Here is an 18355-nt window from a genome sequence, read left to right as displayed (position 1 = left end):
CCACTAGACACCCTTCCTTTTTCTTTTCTTACATTGTTATAGCCACCTGGCTATTTGCATATTGCTCCCTAAGGAGGACCTTCCTTTCTAAGTCTGAAATAAAGGCTCAGCTCTAATCTTCCTTGACCTATCTAGACTCCTGATTTCACTCCTAAAAATGAAGTTCTTGTCTCAGTTCCTGTGGCTGTTAATGCTCTGGATCCCTGGTAAGGGTAAAGGGAGGTGAGGAATCAGTGTGGGTGGGAGGTTGAGCTCCCATGGACCAGTGGTAATTTATCCATGTGTTAGATGTTCATGGTAGGGCAATGAGGTTTAGGTCTGAGAGAGTGAGGAACAGTCCAGAAAGAGCGAGAACCTGTGCTTGAGTGAAAACTCTGCTGGGTGGAAATACTGCTCTTGACTCGTAGATACACTTTTCTGCAACAAGAATATTGCTTTTAATACTTAGTATTTTAAATTAAAATTCAAATCATGAATATGAATAGAGGAAACATCTAAACAAAAGTAATGTATGCATGGCTCTCTATGTTTATATATAACCTTGCACTCTGCCTTATTCTAATTTCAGTATCCAGTGGAGATGTTGTGCTGACCCAGACTCCAAGATCTTTGCCTGTCACTCTGGGAGAGGCAGCCTCCATCTCCTGCAGGTCTAGTCAGAGTCTTCTGCATGGCGATGGAAACACCTATTTGTACTGGCTCCTACAGAAGCCAGGCCAGTCTCCACATGGCCTGATTTACTTGGTTTCCAAACGAGGATCTGGGGTCCCAGACAGATTCAGTGGCAGTGAGTCAGGCACAGATTTCACACTGACAATCAGCAGGGTAGAAGCTGAGGATGTTGGAGTTTATTACTGTTTTCAAACTACACATCTTCCTCCCACAGTGATACAGCCTTGAACAAAAACCTCCCATCTGGCTTGGGCGAGCTGCCCTCATGGCTGGCTGGTTTGGGGAGCAGCCCAACAGATTGTGTGAGTCTGCCTAGGAGGAAGATATTGAGTTCAATATAAGAGTGACTCTGAGTAGAGGTGAAGAGTATATGACACTACAACAAAATGTAATCTGTAACAACCAGGAAAATAATTACCTGAATATAAAGACCAGATAAACCATAGGTATTTATAGAAAAATGCAATTCTCTCTTCAGTAATATTATAGCCAACCAGTAATCTAAAAACCCATTGTCTGCTGTGATTATTATTCTTTCTGTGATGAAACTTATAATACTTCCTTTCAGCACACGCTAGCCTACAACTTTTGCCATGCTTTCTGTTCAGAACCTGGAAGCCCAGTTGTGCCTTTCCTAGCTTCTGCTCTGTGTGTTCATCAAACCCTACCTGACCATCAAACCATCACCAGATTTTCATCAGTGTCTCTTGGCTGGATCAACTTGGGAAGATACAAAATTGCACAAAGTGCAGTAATCCCTGCCTTTTGTGTCGTGGGGCTCTGGTTCTATTTAAGAGAATGGTGTGTGGTTAAACCCTGCAATATGGTTCATATGTCCCAGAAGTCTGAGAGTGAGCACTTTTTCAAGAGTGCTATATTCATCTGTTCATCCTCTGTGTCTTTATATGAAAAACCATATCAAGAGGGCAGCATTAATCTTTTGTGTCTTGTATCCATTTCTATCACCTTAGACACCTGGAACTATGACATCTCACAATCTAGGACTTGGGGAAATCTCAAGTCTCCACCAGTGTCCAGTGTGTATCTGTTTCAGATGCTATAAATTGTTTCACCATGATGCTCTCCAGTCCATCTGGGGAAAAGTGGCATGAAGTTGGATATGCTCTGAGTTCATCAAGGTATCATTCCTAGGAGAAGTATAGGTCTGGAATGTATATGAACTAATGGAATAGCTTTAAGTTACTTATGGAAGCATCTTAACAGGAACAATTAATGCAATGTTTATCTACAATTGTAGCATGTTTGGAAGACCAGCCAGAAATATCATAGTTGAATCTCAGTTCTCCTCTCTGCTCAGGCATTTTAACGGTATACAGAAGTACTCATTAGATTTCTACTTCTCACCTAGGCTCCTCATTTTCTCTCACAAGTCTGTGAGTCATCAGAAAAGAAAAATTAATTATAACGGGGCCTCCAACACAGTGCTATTACTGTGTGATTGACAAATCAGCTGAAGAATGCACGTAATCCTAAGTGGTCATTTCCTCTTATGTCTCTCTTCCAGATCAAACAATTCCACACAATGGAGACAAGACCAGGGACCTGCAACAAAATGAAGAAGCTGAGCCCTGCCTGGATTAAGCACATCAGTGCAATTGTGAATTTGTTTTTGCACTAACATAAATGATTTGTGTTACGAGCCCCTAGATTTAGAAGAGCTTGTTATACTTTATTATTGTTGAAATAATGACTGGTTTTATATGAAATATGAATACATATAGAAGACGAATTTTTATGAGAACTGATTACATAACTAAAGTATTTGTAAAAGAATTATAAAGCTATAGAATACAGAGAAAGATATGAGATTATGTAAATAAAAATAATGCAGTTGAGTTTACCAAAAGACCTTCTGAAAAAAAAAAACAATTAATTTGCAATTGACCCATGAACTTCAATAAATATCAGAGGAATTAGAAGTGGGCTTACATATATGAATTTACTGAGAGTCAGATATCCACATGAAACTGTTAACAGAAAAAACATATTTAGACATATAAAATATATAAAAACATATATAATACAGGTTGAAACATTGTAACAATGAGATGTGCAAGACACTATCTTGAAAAGAAACTACACAACTTGTATGGGGGAAGGAGGAGTTGGGGAGGTGAGGAGAGAAAGGATGGTAGGAGCAAAACAAAAGAGGAGGTTACAATGCTGAATAGGAAATGTACTCATTACCTTATTCATGTAGCTGTAACCCTCTGTACAGTATTTGTACAATAAAAATATATAAAACATATCTAATATGTATAAAATATGTAAAAATGTCTGAAGTCCTCAGTTGCCTACGGCTCTCAACTATTTTCTCCTGTATATCTGGGGATGGATATGACTGAGTCATCTTAGGGCTTAGAATCCTATATGAGGCCCTCATTTAGTATATCCACAGGAAACCAGAGAGGGAAAAGGATTCTGGGAAATACACTTCTTGTAAAAACTGTGTAATAGAAGTTGAGAGTTAGCCAACTTCTGTGGTCATATGACCAAAAACTCAAAGATTTGATCAGGATTTCATTAGCCAAGAACATTTCCACACTGATTCTAAGTATCATTAGCATATTTCAAGCAAAGCAAGGAAGTTTCATTCAGTAACAGATCAATGGAAAATGAAATTTTTACATGAAATCTGTAAGAATCTCTTCACAAACAAACCAAATTCTTAACAATATAAAAATCAAACGCAACTAAATAGGGATGCAGTATTATTTCTTTCTCTTCAGAGTTTGTATAGAATTCAGCATCATCAACCATCACGAAGACCATGTGACAAAGGCAAAATTATAAACCATCTCAGATCTATTGAATGTGAATATTCAGTTCAGCAAGATAACAAGTGTTCCTTGTTAGGTCTAAGAAGCCTTGTGCAAGCCAGGGCCTGGTGGCTTACAACTGTAATTATAGCTACTCAGGAGACTGAAATTTTAAGATTGTGGTTCAAAGCAAGCCCAGACAGGAAAACAAAACTCTTATTTCTAATTAACCAAAAAGATCTGGAAGTAGAGCTCTGACTCAAATGGTAGAGCACTGGTCTTGAGTACATGTAGTACAAGGAAAGTGCCTAGACCCTCCATTCCAGCATGAGGACTGGCAGAAAAAAATCAGCTGTGTTTACAGGATGAGTATCAAGGGTAAGAGATTCTCCTTATTTCTCTATAAGCCCCATTAAGAACATGTCTATATAACCCACAGGTTAAAGACACACAGATGTGAAACTGCATATACATGCATGTGCACACACATACACATACCTTCATTAGCTCATACCCAGTTGTTATAACCAAGTACCTGAGCACTGTACAAAGAACAGTTTTGTTTAATCCACACTCTTAGATTTAGAAAGTCCAAGGTGCAGTGTCCTTATTTGTCTGTTCTCAGGTGAGGGCTGTCATGTCTGTATCAGTATGTGGTGTGTTATTAGAAAGCCACATGTTGAAGAGGATGATTATTTGGTTGTCTTCATATCATATCAATTGACTCTTAAGAGATCTGACTTACTCCTTTAACCCTCTCAAAGGCAGCACCTTCAGGGTTCTAAGCATTTCCCACAACTCACTGACATTTGAGGTCTTCTACCTCTTAGCATAGACACTCAAAGGTCCACTGAGAAAAATCCTTCTTACACAGACTTTGTGGAAAAGGCACATCGAAATGTTAGTAGTGCCTGTCCATATGGTAATACATGTGTTTTAACAGACAATTAGATTGGAAACATGTGAAGTTACTATCCGCAAAGAAAGAATAATACACTTAATATTGCCAGTTCCGTAATGATGCATTCACTTCTATAGCTTGAGTAGTCACTGGGTTGGGAAATTTTCACATTTATAAATGACATCATAACATTGTGACCTGAGTGTTCATGGCACTTTAGCCTTAGATCAGATATAATATGGGGATCATCCTAGTGTTCTGGAGGACAGCCACACAGAAGCCCTGTCAGAACCAGGGAATTCTGCACATGAAAATGTATGGGATTGGTTTTAAGATGCTGGTCTTTGTTTTTTCATTTTTTTCAGTGGTACTGAGGACTGAACTCAAGACTTCACAAGTACTCTTCTATTGCTGCAACATATGCAGATCTTTATGCTTTTGATCATTTTTTCAGGTAGAGTTTTGGGGTTATGCTTGTCTGGGTCACAAGCTAGACATTAGTTCAATCACTAAAGATTTCTTCATTTTGAGAGTTCCGGGAAGATGGCAGAGGAGAAGCTGGAATCTGAACAAGCTCTTGCATAGAAAACAGTTTCAGAGTTCCAGTGAACAGTCCCAAGCCAGAGAATCACACCAAGTGTGCCATCACAGGACAGAGAGTTAGTCAAGAGAGGGGAAGCCAAGCAGACACATCTGAGCAGCTGCCGCTGCGGCGGCAGGGTCGCAGCGGCGACCACCGCCGCGGAGGCATACCTGAGACACAGTCCTGGACGAAGGAGCCAGACGCAGCGGAAGAGCGGATTCTACTCAACACCAGCAAGAACCAACAAGGAGCGGACAACTTCATCCTGAACTTTGCAGACCAGAGACGACCCGGGATCCAAGACTCCGCGTGAGTAGAAGCCCCACTTCCTCACTCCTTCTCTGAGAGCAGAGGAGGGAAGGCCACCCCTCCCCCCCCAGCACCGGTGATCTCCATCTTGGATACCGACAAAGCTCGGAGGAGCGGCTAGCTCCAGCTCAGGCCTTGGAATAAAACGAGTCATTTAGCAGGTCACAAGAACTTAACGGCGAAGTGACCTCACAGACTCAGTTCCATCCAGGGAAAAGTCACCCAGCTCAGGCGCCAGCCATTGGAGTGGCTCTCCTCACTGGGTAACCAGAGCCAGAGGCTGCCCCGCCCTCTAGCAGCCACCACAATCAATTGAAAAACAGAAACCCTGAGAATGGCTCCAGGCTGGGTGCTGTGAGTTTTTTTTCACAAAATAGCCCCAGGGAAAAGCTACTGTTGGTTGAAAGGCCTCAACTCTACCCAGAACCTAGCCTCATCACTGCATCCCCCTCTTTTGTGATTCTCAAAGCAGATCACCCTCCCAGTAAACTAACCTGGGAGGGGGATCTCAAAATCTTGGGTAAAGCAGAGCATTTTTCTGCCTGTTCCAACAAACTGACTTAAGAAACCAATCAAGCCACAGGACCTCAAGCTGACCAGAGACTCCAACCAGACTCTGATTACAGACAAAAGGGAGATACAGGACTCTTCCCACCCCTCCCAAAAAAAAAAAAAAAAAAAAAAATCAAAGAACTTTTTTTTTCTTCTTCTTCTTTTCTTTTTTTTCTTTTTCTTGTTTTGTTTTTTTTCATTTTTTGTTACCTTATATATATATAAAATTTTTTTTGCTTTTCTAAAACTTTTATTAATCTTTAATTTTTGCCTCTTCTGAAAAAATAATTGTTTTCCATTAACTTTTTTTTTTTTTCTCCTCTTATAATTTTTATTTTAGGAATACGTGAATGTGTGTTTTCTTTTCTTGTCTTGTCTTCTTTCTCTTTTTCTTTCATTCTTAATTATCTTTTTGTTTTTTTTTTCTAGCTCTACTGAACTTCTGATCTTTTCTTCTCACTTTCCTATCCTTTCCAACTTTTCCTCTTTGTTCATCTTTATGTGACTTAACTCTTGTCCTGCACATCCTCAGATAAACCCGTAGTTAACCAGTAGACCCTATCCCCCATTGTGTACACACTTAATCCACAAACTTATTACTCAATTCAAAACCTCTGAGACTTAAATTCATTAATAGCAGTATTACCTCTTTATACCTATATAATATTTTAAGCATTTTTTTAAAGTTTTTCTCATCTCCTCTATGTCCCTCCCTTTCTCTCAACATATTCATATTCCTCTATAAATAGATGGTCTTTTAATCTCTAAAATAACATTAATTTTTACGTTTCTATTTTATTTTCTGGTCTCTTTTCATTCCCCTTTCCCTTTCTTCTTTTTCTCTCTCTCTCTACTTACATCCTACCCAACCTATTTCCTGCATTGTGATTAGGACATAGTTAACTCTCCCTGTGCCTCCCCACACCAATCTATTCCTATTTTTTACCCACATCTCTCCCTAACCCTAATAATTTCTGGTTTTCCAAATTCTTCTCTGCGGTTCGAAGTCCTTTAACATATAGTTGTTTGATGTCGAATAGATGTATCTGTTCAACTAGATTGTATCTGTAGACTATTGACTGTACAAATGCAAACTTTGGTTGATGGTTGCCTTAAGATAGTGTTCTAGCACAAAACTGGTGCTATCTTCATCTCAAATGGGCAGAGTAAGCCGGAAAAACACAAGAAAAATGGCAAATTCGGGTATCTCAATTCCCAATCCTGATAATCAGGGGTTAGAACAGATAATGAATAATCCAGAGGAGAGTTCCCAAATAGCTCTACAAACACTGCTGGCAAACATGATAAATGAAAAGTTTGACAACGTACAAAGGACTCTGTATGAGCGTGATAGGGAGAGAGAGGAGGCATCCCAGAAGTTTATACAGGAATATCATAAGCGTGAGGAAGCTACTCAAAAACTGATACAGGATTTGCGTGAACAACTTGAGAATACTCAAAGAGAAAGAGAGGAATGGCGTGAGCAGGCTGAGAACACTCAAAGAGAACTGCAGGAATCCCACGAACGGGAGGAAGCTAATCAAAGAGTAATACAGGAATTGAGAGACCAGGTAGAGAACACACAAAGATCACTAAAGGCATTCATGGAATTCATTAACAAAGAGCTGAAGGAAGTCAGGGAGACCACAAAGGGAATGCTGAATGGAACCCAACAGAAGGAATGGGAGCCCAAAGAAACCATAACCAATCAACTAAGTGATTTGAGGACAAACACTGAACACCAAATTAAGGAAGTAAAGAAATTCATACAAGACCTAAAACAGAGCTTCAACAAAGAACTTGAAGCCATCAAAGCTGACCAACTAAAAGGAAAAGAGATAAAAAACAAAGTAGAGAGTCTTGACAGCAGGTTAGACCATGCAGAAGATCGAATCTCAGGGATTGAAGACAGCCTAGATATTATAGAGAAAGAACATACAACCATCCAAGACAAGTCCAAGAAGTATGATAGACTATCCAACACCTGGAAGACACCATCAGAAGGCCTAATCTAAGGATAATGGGTGTAGAGGAGCACCTAGAAACAGAAGTTATTGGTCTAGGAAATCTGTTTAACAGGATCCTAGCAGAGAACTTCCCAAACATGCAAAAAGATAGGCCTGTCCAGATACAAGAAGCCTTTAGAACCCCAAATAGACCAGACCAGAATAGGACATCCCACCGTCACATTATAATCCACACAGGATCAACTCAGAACAAGGAAAAGATCCTTAAAGCTGTCAGAGAGAAAAGGGTAATCACTTATAAAGGGAAACCAATTAGAATCACCTCAGATTTCTCAGCAGAGACAATCAAAGCAAGAAGAGCCTGGAATGATGTATGCCATGCCCTAAAAACAAACAACTATCAACCAAGAATACTGTACCCAGCTAAACTCTCCTTCATAACTGAAGGCCAAATAAAAACCTTCCATAGCAAAGAAAAATTGAAACAAAACATCTCCACCAAACCAGCCCTACAAAAGATTCTTAAAGATATCCTACACATAGAAAACCAACAAGACCGCAATAAAGGCCAAGAAACTGCACCCAAACTGAGAATCCAAGAACCATAGGAAGAACCCAGTTTTCGCAGCCCCCAAGAAGGTAGATAACATGGCAGGAACTCCCAAATACCTCTCAGTCCTATCTCTTAATGTTAACGGACTGAACTCTCCAATTAAGTGACATAGACTGTCTAGTTGGATTAAAAAACAAGACCCTTCTATCTGCTGCCTGCAGGAGTCACATCTTGCCCGTAAAAACAAACACATTTTCAATGTTAAAGGCTGGAACAAAATCTACCAAGCAAACGACCGCATAAACAGGTGGGAGTTGCAATCCTAATATCAGATAAAATAGACTTCAAATTAAAATTTGTGAAAAGAGATAAAGAAGGTCGCTACACACTAATTAAAGGATCTCTCCTTCAGGAGGATATTACAATTCTAAATATCTATTCGCCAAACAATGGAGCACCCAAATTTATCAAAGAAACACTACTTTCCCTCAAATCCCATATAGATCCAAAGACATTAATTGTTGGGGATTTTAACACACCACTCTCCCCACTAGATAGATCAACTCGGCAAAAACTCAACAGAGAAACCGCAGATCTAAACAGCTGCACAGATCAACTAGACTTAACAGACATCTACCGAACATTTCACCCAGCAGCATCAGAATACACGTTTTTCTCAGCAGCACATGGAACGTTTTCTAAAATAGACCACATTTTAGGCCACAAAGCAAACTTGTCCAAATTCAGAAACATTGAAGTTATACCTTGCATTCTCTCAGACCACAAGGGAATAAAATTAGTACTCAACACCAAAAGCCACCAAAGAAAGTCCAGTATCACATGGAGGCTGAACAACACACTGCTGAATCAAGAGTGGGTCATGGAAGAGATTAGAAAGGAAATTCAAATGTTCATGCTATTCAACAAAAATGAACACACAAATTACCAGCTCCTCTGGGACACAGCAAAGGTAGTACTCAGAGGCAAGTTTATAGCTCTGAGCTCCTACATCAACAAATTGGAGAAATCTGAAACTAGCAATTTAATGACACATCTAAACCTCCTTGAAAAAGAGCAGCAAGATAAACCCCAATCCAGTAGACGGAAAGAAATAATCAAAATTAAATCAGAATTAAATGAATTAGAATCCAAAAAAACTATAGAAAGAATCAACAAAACAAAGAGTTGGTTCTTCGAAAAACTTAACAAAATTGACAGACCCTTAGCAAATCTTATCAGAAAAAGAAGAGAACACACCCAAATTAATAAACTCAGAGATGAGAATGGAAACATCACCACGGAAACAAGCAAGATTCAGAACATTATAAGGGAATACTTCTCAAAACTTTATGCTAATAAGTTTGAGAACTTGACAGAAATGGACCTCTTCCTAGCAAATATTGAGATGCCAAAACTAAACCAAGATGAGGCAAACTATCTTAACAGGCCCATATCAAGCATTGAAATAGAAACAGCAATAAGAGACCTCCCAGCTAAGAAAAGTCCAGGACCAGATGGTTTCACAGCGGAATTTTACAAGGCCTTCAAAGCAGAGCTCACACCAATTCTCCTCCAACTCTTCAATGAAATTGAAAGAGAAAGCTCACTACCGAACACATTCTATGAAGCCACCATAACCCTCATCCCAAAACCAGGCAGGGACTCATCAAAGAAAGAGAACTATAGACCCATTTCTTTGATGAACATTGATGCAAAACTTCTCAACAAAATTTTGGCCAACCGACTTCAACAATTCATCCAAAAAATCATACACCACGATCAAACAGGATTCATTTCAGGGATGCAAAGCTGGTTCAATATACGCAAATCAATTAATATTATTCATCACATCAACAGGAGCAAGAATAAGAACCACATGGTTATCTCAATAGACGCAGAAAAAGCATTCGACAAGATCCAACACCCCTTTATGATGAAGGTTTTGGAAAAATTAGGAATCCATGGAACATTCCTCAATACAATAAAGGCTGTATATGACAAACCTACAGCCAGCATTCTACTCAATGGTGAAAAACTAAAGCCATTTCCTCTTAACTCAGGAACAAGACAAGGATGCCCACTCTCTCCACTTCTCTTCAATCTAGTATTAGAATGCCTAGCTACAGCAATAAGACAAGATGCAGACATAAAGGGGATCCAAATAGGGAAAGAAGAAATAAAACTCTCCCTCTTTGCAGATGACATGACCTTGTATTTAAAGAATCCCATAGACTCCACTCCCAAATTACTCAAGCTGATTCAAAACTTTGGCAAAGTAGCAGGTTATAAAATTAACGCCCAAAAATCAATGGCTTTTCTGTATGCCAACAATGAGAAAAGTGTGGCTGAAATTAGGAAAGCAACTCCGTTTGTAATAGCCCCACAAAAAATAAAATACCTAGGAATTAACTTAACTAAAGAAGTGAAGGACCTCTATGATGAAAACTTTAAAATCTTGAAAAAGGAAATCAACACAGAACTTAAAAAATGGCAAAACCTCCCATGCTCCTGGATTGGAAAGATTAACATCGTGAAAATGGCAATACTTCCCAAGGCTATCTACAAATTCAACGCAATACCTATCAAAATTCCACCCTCATTCTTCAAGGAAATAGAAGAGGCAATCCAAAAATTCATATGGAACAATAAAAGACCCCGAATAGCAAAAACGCTCCTCAACGGAAAGAACACTGCTGGAGGAATATCAATACCAAATTTCAAACTCTACTATAAAGCCATAGTAATCAAAACAGCTTGGTATTGGCATAAGAACAGACCTCAGGACCAATGGAATAGAATTGAAAACCCAGAAATGAACCTACAGACCTATAGCCATCTAATCTTCGATAAGGGAGCTAAAACAATAGAATGGAAGACAGACAGCCTCTTCAGTAAATGGTGCTGGCAAAACTGGTTAACTACATGTAGAAAACTAAACCTAGATCCTTATATATCACCAGAATCAACTCCAAATGGATTAAAGACCTTGAACTCAAAGCAGACACTCTGAAAACATTACAGGATGGAATAGGAGAAACCCTGGGTCTCCTTGGCTCAGGCCGAAATTTTCTGAATAGAGACCCGGAAACACAACAAATCAAAGAAAGGCTGGACAAATGGGATTGTATAAGGTTGCAGAGCTTCTGCAGGGCAAATGACATAGCTAGCAAGATCAATAGAAAGCCCACGGACTGGGAGAAGATCTTTACTAGCCATACAACGGACAAGGGTCTCATATCTAAAATATACTTGGAACTCAAAAAATTAAACCACCCAACAACAAATCCTCAAAGAAACAACTGCTCAATAAGTAAGTGGGCGAAAGACTTAAAGAGAAGCTTCTCTGAAGAAGAAAGAAGGATGGCCAATAGACACATGAAGAAATGTTCAACATCCCTAGCCATAAAAGAAATGCAAATCAAAACAACATTGAGATATCACCTCACTCCAGTTAGAACGGCAAAAATCAAGAACTCTAACAACAACAGATGCTGGAGGGGATGTGGACAGAAAGGAACCTTACTTCATTGTTGGTGGGAATGTAAACTTGTTCAACCACTTTGGAAAGCAGTATGGAGGTTCCTCAAAAGACTCCACATAGAGCTCCCCAATGACCCCGCAATCCCCCTTTTGGGCATTTACCCAAATGATCACAAACAAGGCCACACTAAAGCTACCAGCACAACTATGTTTATTGCAGCATTATTTACCATAGCTAAGACATGGAACCAACCCAGATGCCCCTCAGTAGATGAATGGATCAAGAAGATGTGGTATATATACACAATGGAATTCTATGCCTCTATCAGAAAGAATGACATTTCCCCATTTGTTAGGAAATGGAAAGGCTTGGAAAAAATTATATTAAGTGAAGTAAGCCAGGCCCAAAGAAACATAGGTCCCATGGTTTCCCTTATTTGCAATATCTAGTATAGGTATGAGTCAAGCGGAAAAAGTCAGATAATGTGATGTTAGGAAAATGAAACCTCAAATATGTATTTTAATGTTTTTGTTTCTTTCATGCATGTGTTTCTAACGCATTTATAAGATTATTTCTTTGTTGCTTTGTATGTCTCTCCTCCACAGTGTAACCCCCGCTTTCACTATATTTGATGTCAGTATAACATGTGGAGGAGATGGGGACAAACAAGTCGTTTAAGGATTCAGGTGGACCTGTTGCAACAATGAGAAGTACAAAATGTCATGTCAAAACCAGCTTTACAATGTCGGTGGGGGGGGGGTGGGGGGGTATGATTGGGTGGGAGGGAGGGGGGAGGCTGCGAAGGGAGGTGAAGGGTAAACAAAGGAGGAGGCTGCAATGCTTGTTAAGAAATGTATGCATTATCCTGCCCATGTAATTGTAACCCCTCTGTACAGTATGTTCTCAAATAAAATAAAATAAAATTAAAAAAAAAAAAAAGATTTCTTCATTTTGATACTAAAAGAGATGGATAACATAGTAATGCACATGTTTATAGAGCAGAGTAATCTGAATAGACTTCAATTCATAGGATAGAGAATATCTCAGTTTCTGAACGGGAACAATGTCATCCAAAGGTGTAGGAGAATTCTAGCTCAGGCTTGTGGAATGATCACAAATCTCTTCATGAATCTATGTCCTTTCAGAATATGGAGAGACTGTTGGGAGCCCTAAAGGGAGTCTCTCTGCATGATAGGCTTGACTATCTCACTGGAACATCTCGAGGCTGTTTACAGAATCCGGTCCTTTCATCCTGCCCCAAACAAACACCAGGTAGCTGCTAAGGACCACCTTTTCACACTGCCCTAAGCAAACATCCTACAGCTGCTATGGCCAATGAAAAAGCTTCCTTATTCTAAGCATATAAATACCCCTGAGGGAAAAATAAATATTGGCAGCTTGATCAGAATCCTTGTCTTGCTGTCATTCTTCGTGTCTCTTGTCCCTTCATTCCTTCTCCCTTAGGTTCATTGCCCTCGTTGAAGTCCTGCGGGTCGGGACAACTGGCGCCCAACGTGAGGCATGAGCCTCTGACTAAGGAAGGAACGCCATCCTCTGTGAAAACTTGGCCAAGAACAGTCTGAGATTGCCTCCACAGACCCCGTCAAGAGACAGATCCAGGAGGAGAGTGGGGACGACACAAGGTAAATGACCCACTACGTGACAAGCAATATCGTCCCATGATCTATTTCTGTCAAACCTCAAGGAGGCCTTCAAGACACAGGGAACTCGGGTTAAGAAAAAGGATTTAGAATTATTTTTCTCATTCATAGTGGACGTGTGTCCTTGGTTCCCCTTTGAAGGAATCATAGATGCAAAAAGATGGCAAAGAGTAGGAGATTGTTTAACAGATTATTATGAAATCTTTGGTTCAGAAAAGGTTCTTGCAACGGCCTTTTCCTATTGGAATTTGATTAATGACATTTTAAAAACTTCTCTATTTGATAGTCGAATTTTAAAACTTGTAAAAACGGGAGAGGAAGTTCTCCAACATGCCTCTTGGCCCCCCTTACTCAGTCACCCCCTACCTCAGACTAAACCCTCTACCTCGAATATTCCACATCCCTCCTATGTGCACCATTCCTTTTGTGGCCTGGCCCTTCAAGGGCCCACTGCCCCTCCAGATCCAGATGTTTTTTCTCTCCCCCCTTTACCTAACCTGGCCCCTTTACACGAGTCCATTCAACATAGGTGAGAACACCTTCAACTTTTAAAAGAACTGCGGTCCCTTGATTATGAACTCCGCACACTGGCCTTGGCCGATACGCCAAAACCGCCTAATAAAATTAAGGTTAGATCAGACCATCAATCAGTTCTCGCCTTTCCAGTAACTCGGAGCCAGGCAGATAGGACCTCAGAGGCTGAGGAGGACGAATCAGAAGAGGAGGAAAAGGAGGATGAGGAACAGGATACTGGGGATGAAGAGGAACAACCCACCCTTGTCCCTTCATTCCTTCTCCCTTAGGTTCATTGCCCTCGTTGAAGTCCTGTGGGTTGGGACAAGAGCCAAAGTCTGATATTAGCTGTCCTAAATTCTGGTTATGAAAAGTTCATTCAGGAGTGGAGGACAACAAATGGCTTATGTCTACCCAATACATAGACTGTACTTTGAGAACATAACAATATTTTTCACAGAGTGTATTTTCACATATGTGTTCATTCACTGAAATATTTTAGGTTTCCCTCTAATCATCTCTCTATCTCTCCATCTGTCTTCAGTCTTAAGTCTCATTCTATCTCTGGGTAATTGGGTAATTCTATTCATGAGCACTAAACAATAAAGTTTGTTTAAAAAAAAAACAAGCTAATGGGTCAGTGAATCTGGTTTTAAAAAAATTACTTGTATATCTCTGGAGCTGTCTTTTCCTGCAAGATTGGCTTAGGTAAAAAGCTACCAAAAAAGTGTTCTCAGGTGACCATATAACCTATGAGGTCTAGGAGATCTTGCTTTCTTCTGTGGATATAGCTATTCCAAAGGAGCGCTTTCTTGGGAAAAGTGGGTTGAAGCTAATCATTTACTGCCTTTACTACCTGATCCTAGTGTTACCTAGGGAAAAAGCATGCCAAGCCATGAGAGAGGAGGCTTCTGGACTGACAGAGCAAATATCTGATGTTAACTGTGCTAGACCTTGGTAGTGGGAAAGCACCATCACTTATATGGAGTTGATAGCAGATATACACTGGGTAAATTTTAAATTGCAGACCATGACTCTATAGCTCACAAATGATATTGTAATAGTTAGCATTGTTATTCAATTTAATATGATTATGTTTCTATCATCATCTTTTAATCTATCTAGCTTGCTAGCTATCATCAGTCTTAAATATTGTTACATCTCTGGGCAAAGGTATAATTGTGTTCATAGTTAACACAATTAAAAATTTATAGAGGGCTGGCATGCCTGAGGCCCTAGGTTCGATTCCTCAGCACCACATAAGCAAAAATAAAAAAAGCCGGAAGTGTTGCTGTGTCTCAAGTGGTAGAGCACTAACCTTGAGCTGAAGAGCTGAGGGACAGCGCTCAGGCCCAGAGTTCAGGACCCACAACCGGATCCCACCCAAAATAAGAATAAAATAAAATGAAAAGTTTGTAGAAATAATTTAAATAGGAAATCTAATCAAAATAATGAATTATACATTTCTGGATCTATTTTCCCTGAAAATATTGGCTTAGATAAAAAGTTAGTATGAAAAGCTTGTCATGAACAACAATTAAATCACAATTCACTGTATTTATAGGATATGAATTCAGTTGGTTCTCTGGACTCCATGGAAAAACATCTTCTGCAAGCACAGCTGGCTACCCTGGTCATGTCTAGGGCACCTTGAAGAATACAGGTCTGTGCTGAGATACTAAAGTCAATTAGCCTTGCAGCTGTGCTCCTCCCTCCCAGACCCTGATTTGCCCATGCCCAGAGCACAGCCCCCTGCCTGGAGCACTTCTTGTAAGGCAGCTCACGCCTTATGTAGAAATTAATCCTCCCAATTAGCATACAGCATGGACAGGAAGGCATCTGCTCAGGTCCTGGGTCTCCTGCTGCTCTGTCTCACATGTAAGGAAAGAAAATGCATAGATTCACTCAGCTCATTGTAACCAACACTGCTTCAAGGAAGTTCTCTAAGTAATGCATAATTATAGGTTGTTTTTAATGTTGTCAATGCCAGGTGTTAGATGTGACATCCTGCTGACCCACTCTCTATCCTTGTCTGCATCTCTAGGAGACAGAGTCATCACTTTCAGGAACAGTCAGGGCACTGGTAGTTACTTAAGCTGGAATCAGCTGACATCAAGAAAAACTTCTGTTTGCTTTAATCTAAATGTAATATAAATGAAATGGCATAATTTGCATATAAAATTACTGAGACTCTCTTGCATATCTCTGTTGAGATAAACATTTAACATATCAAAACAAAAACAGAACTTCAAATGAAAATCTTGCCAGGTGTAATGTCATGACATTGCCACTAGTGGGAAAAGAAACCCCACAAAGAGAAAAAAAACTGATCCATTACTTTATAAACCCTGGGAAAACATGGGTGATTCTGCCCCCATGTAAAAAGGAGTTTGAAGCTGGGGAGTATTCTGCCCTGCTTTCATAACACTCATGGCAACTGGGACTATAATTATAGGGAGCGGGTGTCATGTTTCCTAATGTACAGGTTGCTGACTATTCCATATTTTATTTTGTAAAGTATAATCACTTTACAAGGATGACACTTCCACCATGATTCTTATAGGGAGCTCATTAAGTACAGGTCAGCAAGATGAGGGAAGGAGGGTGGACTTTGCAGACATGCAGCTCTCATGAGAACATATGCACACACCATGCCCAGTTGTGGGAGATGAGAAGAAGCTGCAGTGTCTGTGCTTACCCAAGTGGGTCCCCAGAGTCCTCTGCAGTGACCATGTCACTGCTTGTCCCCAAGGACACAGACTGCATCCTGATCTTCATGATGCTCAGGATGAGAGTGAGGAAAGGCCATGTGGTGGTGACTATCCATTGTGACTATCCATTGTACCCTAGTGTGTTTTCTCAGATCAAAATTTAAAATGACCAGTTATACAATTAAAATTTGTATTATTAATATGTTAATAACTATTTTATTACATATAAATAGTCATATAGCTTCTATGTTCATTTTTATGTAAATTTTTCCTTTCCTTTTCATTATTAATAATTTTTATTGTGAAAATACCGTACAGAGGGATCACAATAACAAGAGTAAGGTAATGAGTACATTTCTATTTTTTTTTTTTAAATTTAATTTTATTTGTGAACATACTGTACAGAGGAGTTACAGTTACATGGGCAGGATAATGCATACATTTCTTACCAAGCATTGCAGCCTCCTCCTTTGTTTACCCTTCACATCCCTTCCCAGCCTCCCCCCTCCCCCCCAATCCCAATCCTTCTCCTTCCCACCCCCCCCCCCAAACCAACGTTGTAAAGCTCGTTTTGGACATGACAACTTGTACTTCTCATTGTTGCAACAGGTCCACCTGTATCCTTAAACAACTGGTTTTTCCCCATCTCCTCCACAAGTTATACTGACATCAAATATAGTGAAAGCAGGGGTTATACTGTGGAGGAGGGACATACAAAGCAACAAAGAGATAATCTTATAAATGTGTTAGAAACACATGCATGAAAGAAAAAAAACATTAAAATACACATCTAAGGGTTCATTTTCCTGACATCACATTATCTGACCTTTTCCGCTTGACTCATACATATACTAGATATTACAAATAAGGGAAACCATGGGACCTACGTTTCTTTGGGCCTGGCTACTTCACTTAATATAATTTTTTCCAAGTTTTTCCATTTCCTAACAAATGGGGCAATGTCATTCTTTCTGATGGAGGCATAGAATTCCATGGTGTATATATACCACATTTTCTTGATCCATTCATCTACTGAGGGACATCTGGGTTGGTTCCATATCTTAGCTATGGTAAATAATGCTGCAATAAACATAGTTGTGCTGGTAGCTTTAGTGTGGTCTTGTTTGTAAACATTAGGGTAAATGCCCAAAAGTGGGTTTGCTGGGTCATAGGGGAGCTCTATGTGAAGTCTTTTGAGGAACCTCCATACTGTTTTCCAAAGTGGTTGAACAAGTTTACATTCCCACCAACAATGAAGTAAGGTTCCTTTCTGTCCACATCCCCTCCAGCATCTGTTGTTGTTAGAGTTCTTGATTTTTGCCGTTCTAACTGGAGTGAGGTGATATCTCAATGTTGTTTTGATTTGCATTTCTTTTATGGCTAGGGATGTTGAACATTTCTTCATGTGTCTATTGGCCATCCTTCTTTCTTCTTCAGAGAAGCTTCTCTTTAAGTCTTTCGCCCACTTACTTATTGGGCAGTTGTTTCTTTGAGGATTTGTGGTTGGGTGGTTTAATTTTTTGAGTTCCAAGTATATTTTAGATATGAGACCCTTGTCCGTTGTATGGCTAGTAAAGATCTTCTCCCAGTCCGTGGGCTTTCTATTGATCTTGCTAGCTATGTCATTTGCCCTGCAGAAGCTCTGCAACCTTATACAATCCCATTTGTCCAA

At 39.7% G+C, this 18355-nt stretch overlaps 1 pseudogene and 1 gene segment (V, D, J or C); one reads left to right on the top strand and one right to left on the bottom strand.

Moving 5' to 3' along the window:
* LOC122116639 overlaps window positions 1-18355 on the bottom strand; it is a 1030500-nt pseudogene that overhangs the window by 636683 nt on the left and 375462 nt on the right.
* Window positions 136-900, top strand: LOC122116825. The segment is given in 2 exon segments: window positions 136-206; window positions 569-900. Coding segments are annotated over 2 exon segments (381 nt in total).

This window comes from Dipodomys spectabilis, unplaced genomic scaffold (genome assembly GCF_019054845.1).
Source record: "Dipodomys spectabilis isolate Male_0828 unplaced genomic scaffold, ASM1905484v1 ptg000137l, whole genome shotgun sequence".
NCBI lineage: Eukaryota > Metazoa > Chordata > Mammalia > Rodentia > Heteromyidae > Dipodomys > Dipodomys spectabilis.
Note: the sequence above shows the minus strand (reverse complement) of the source record. Positions and strands in the feature narration are given on the sequence as shown.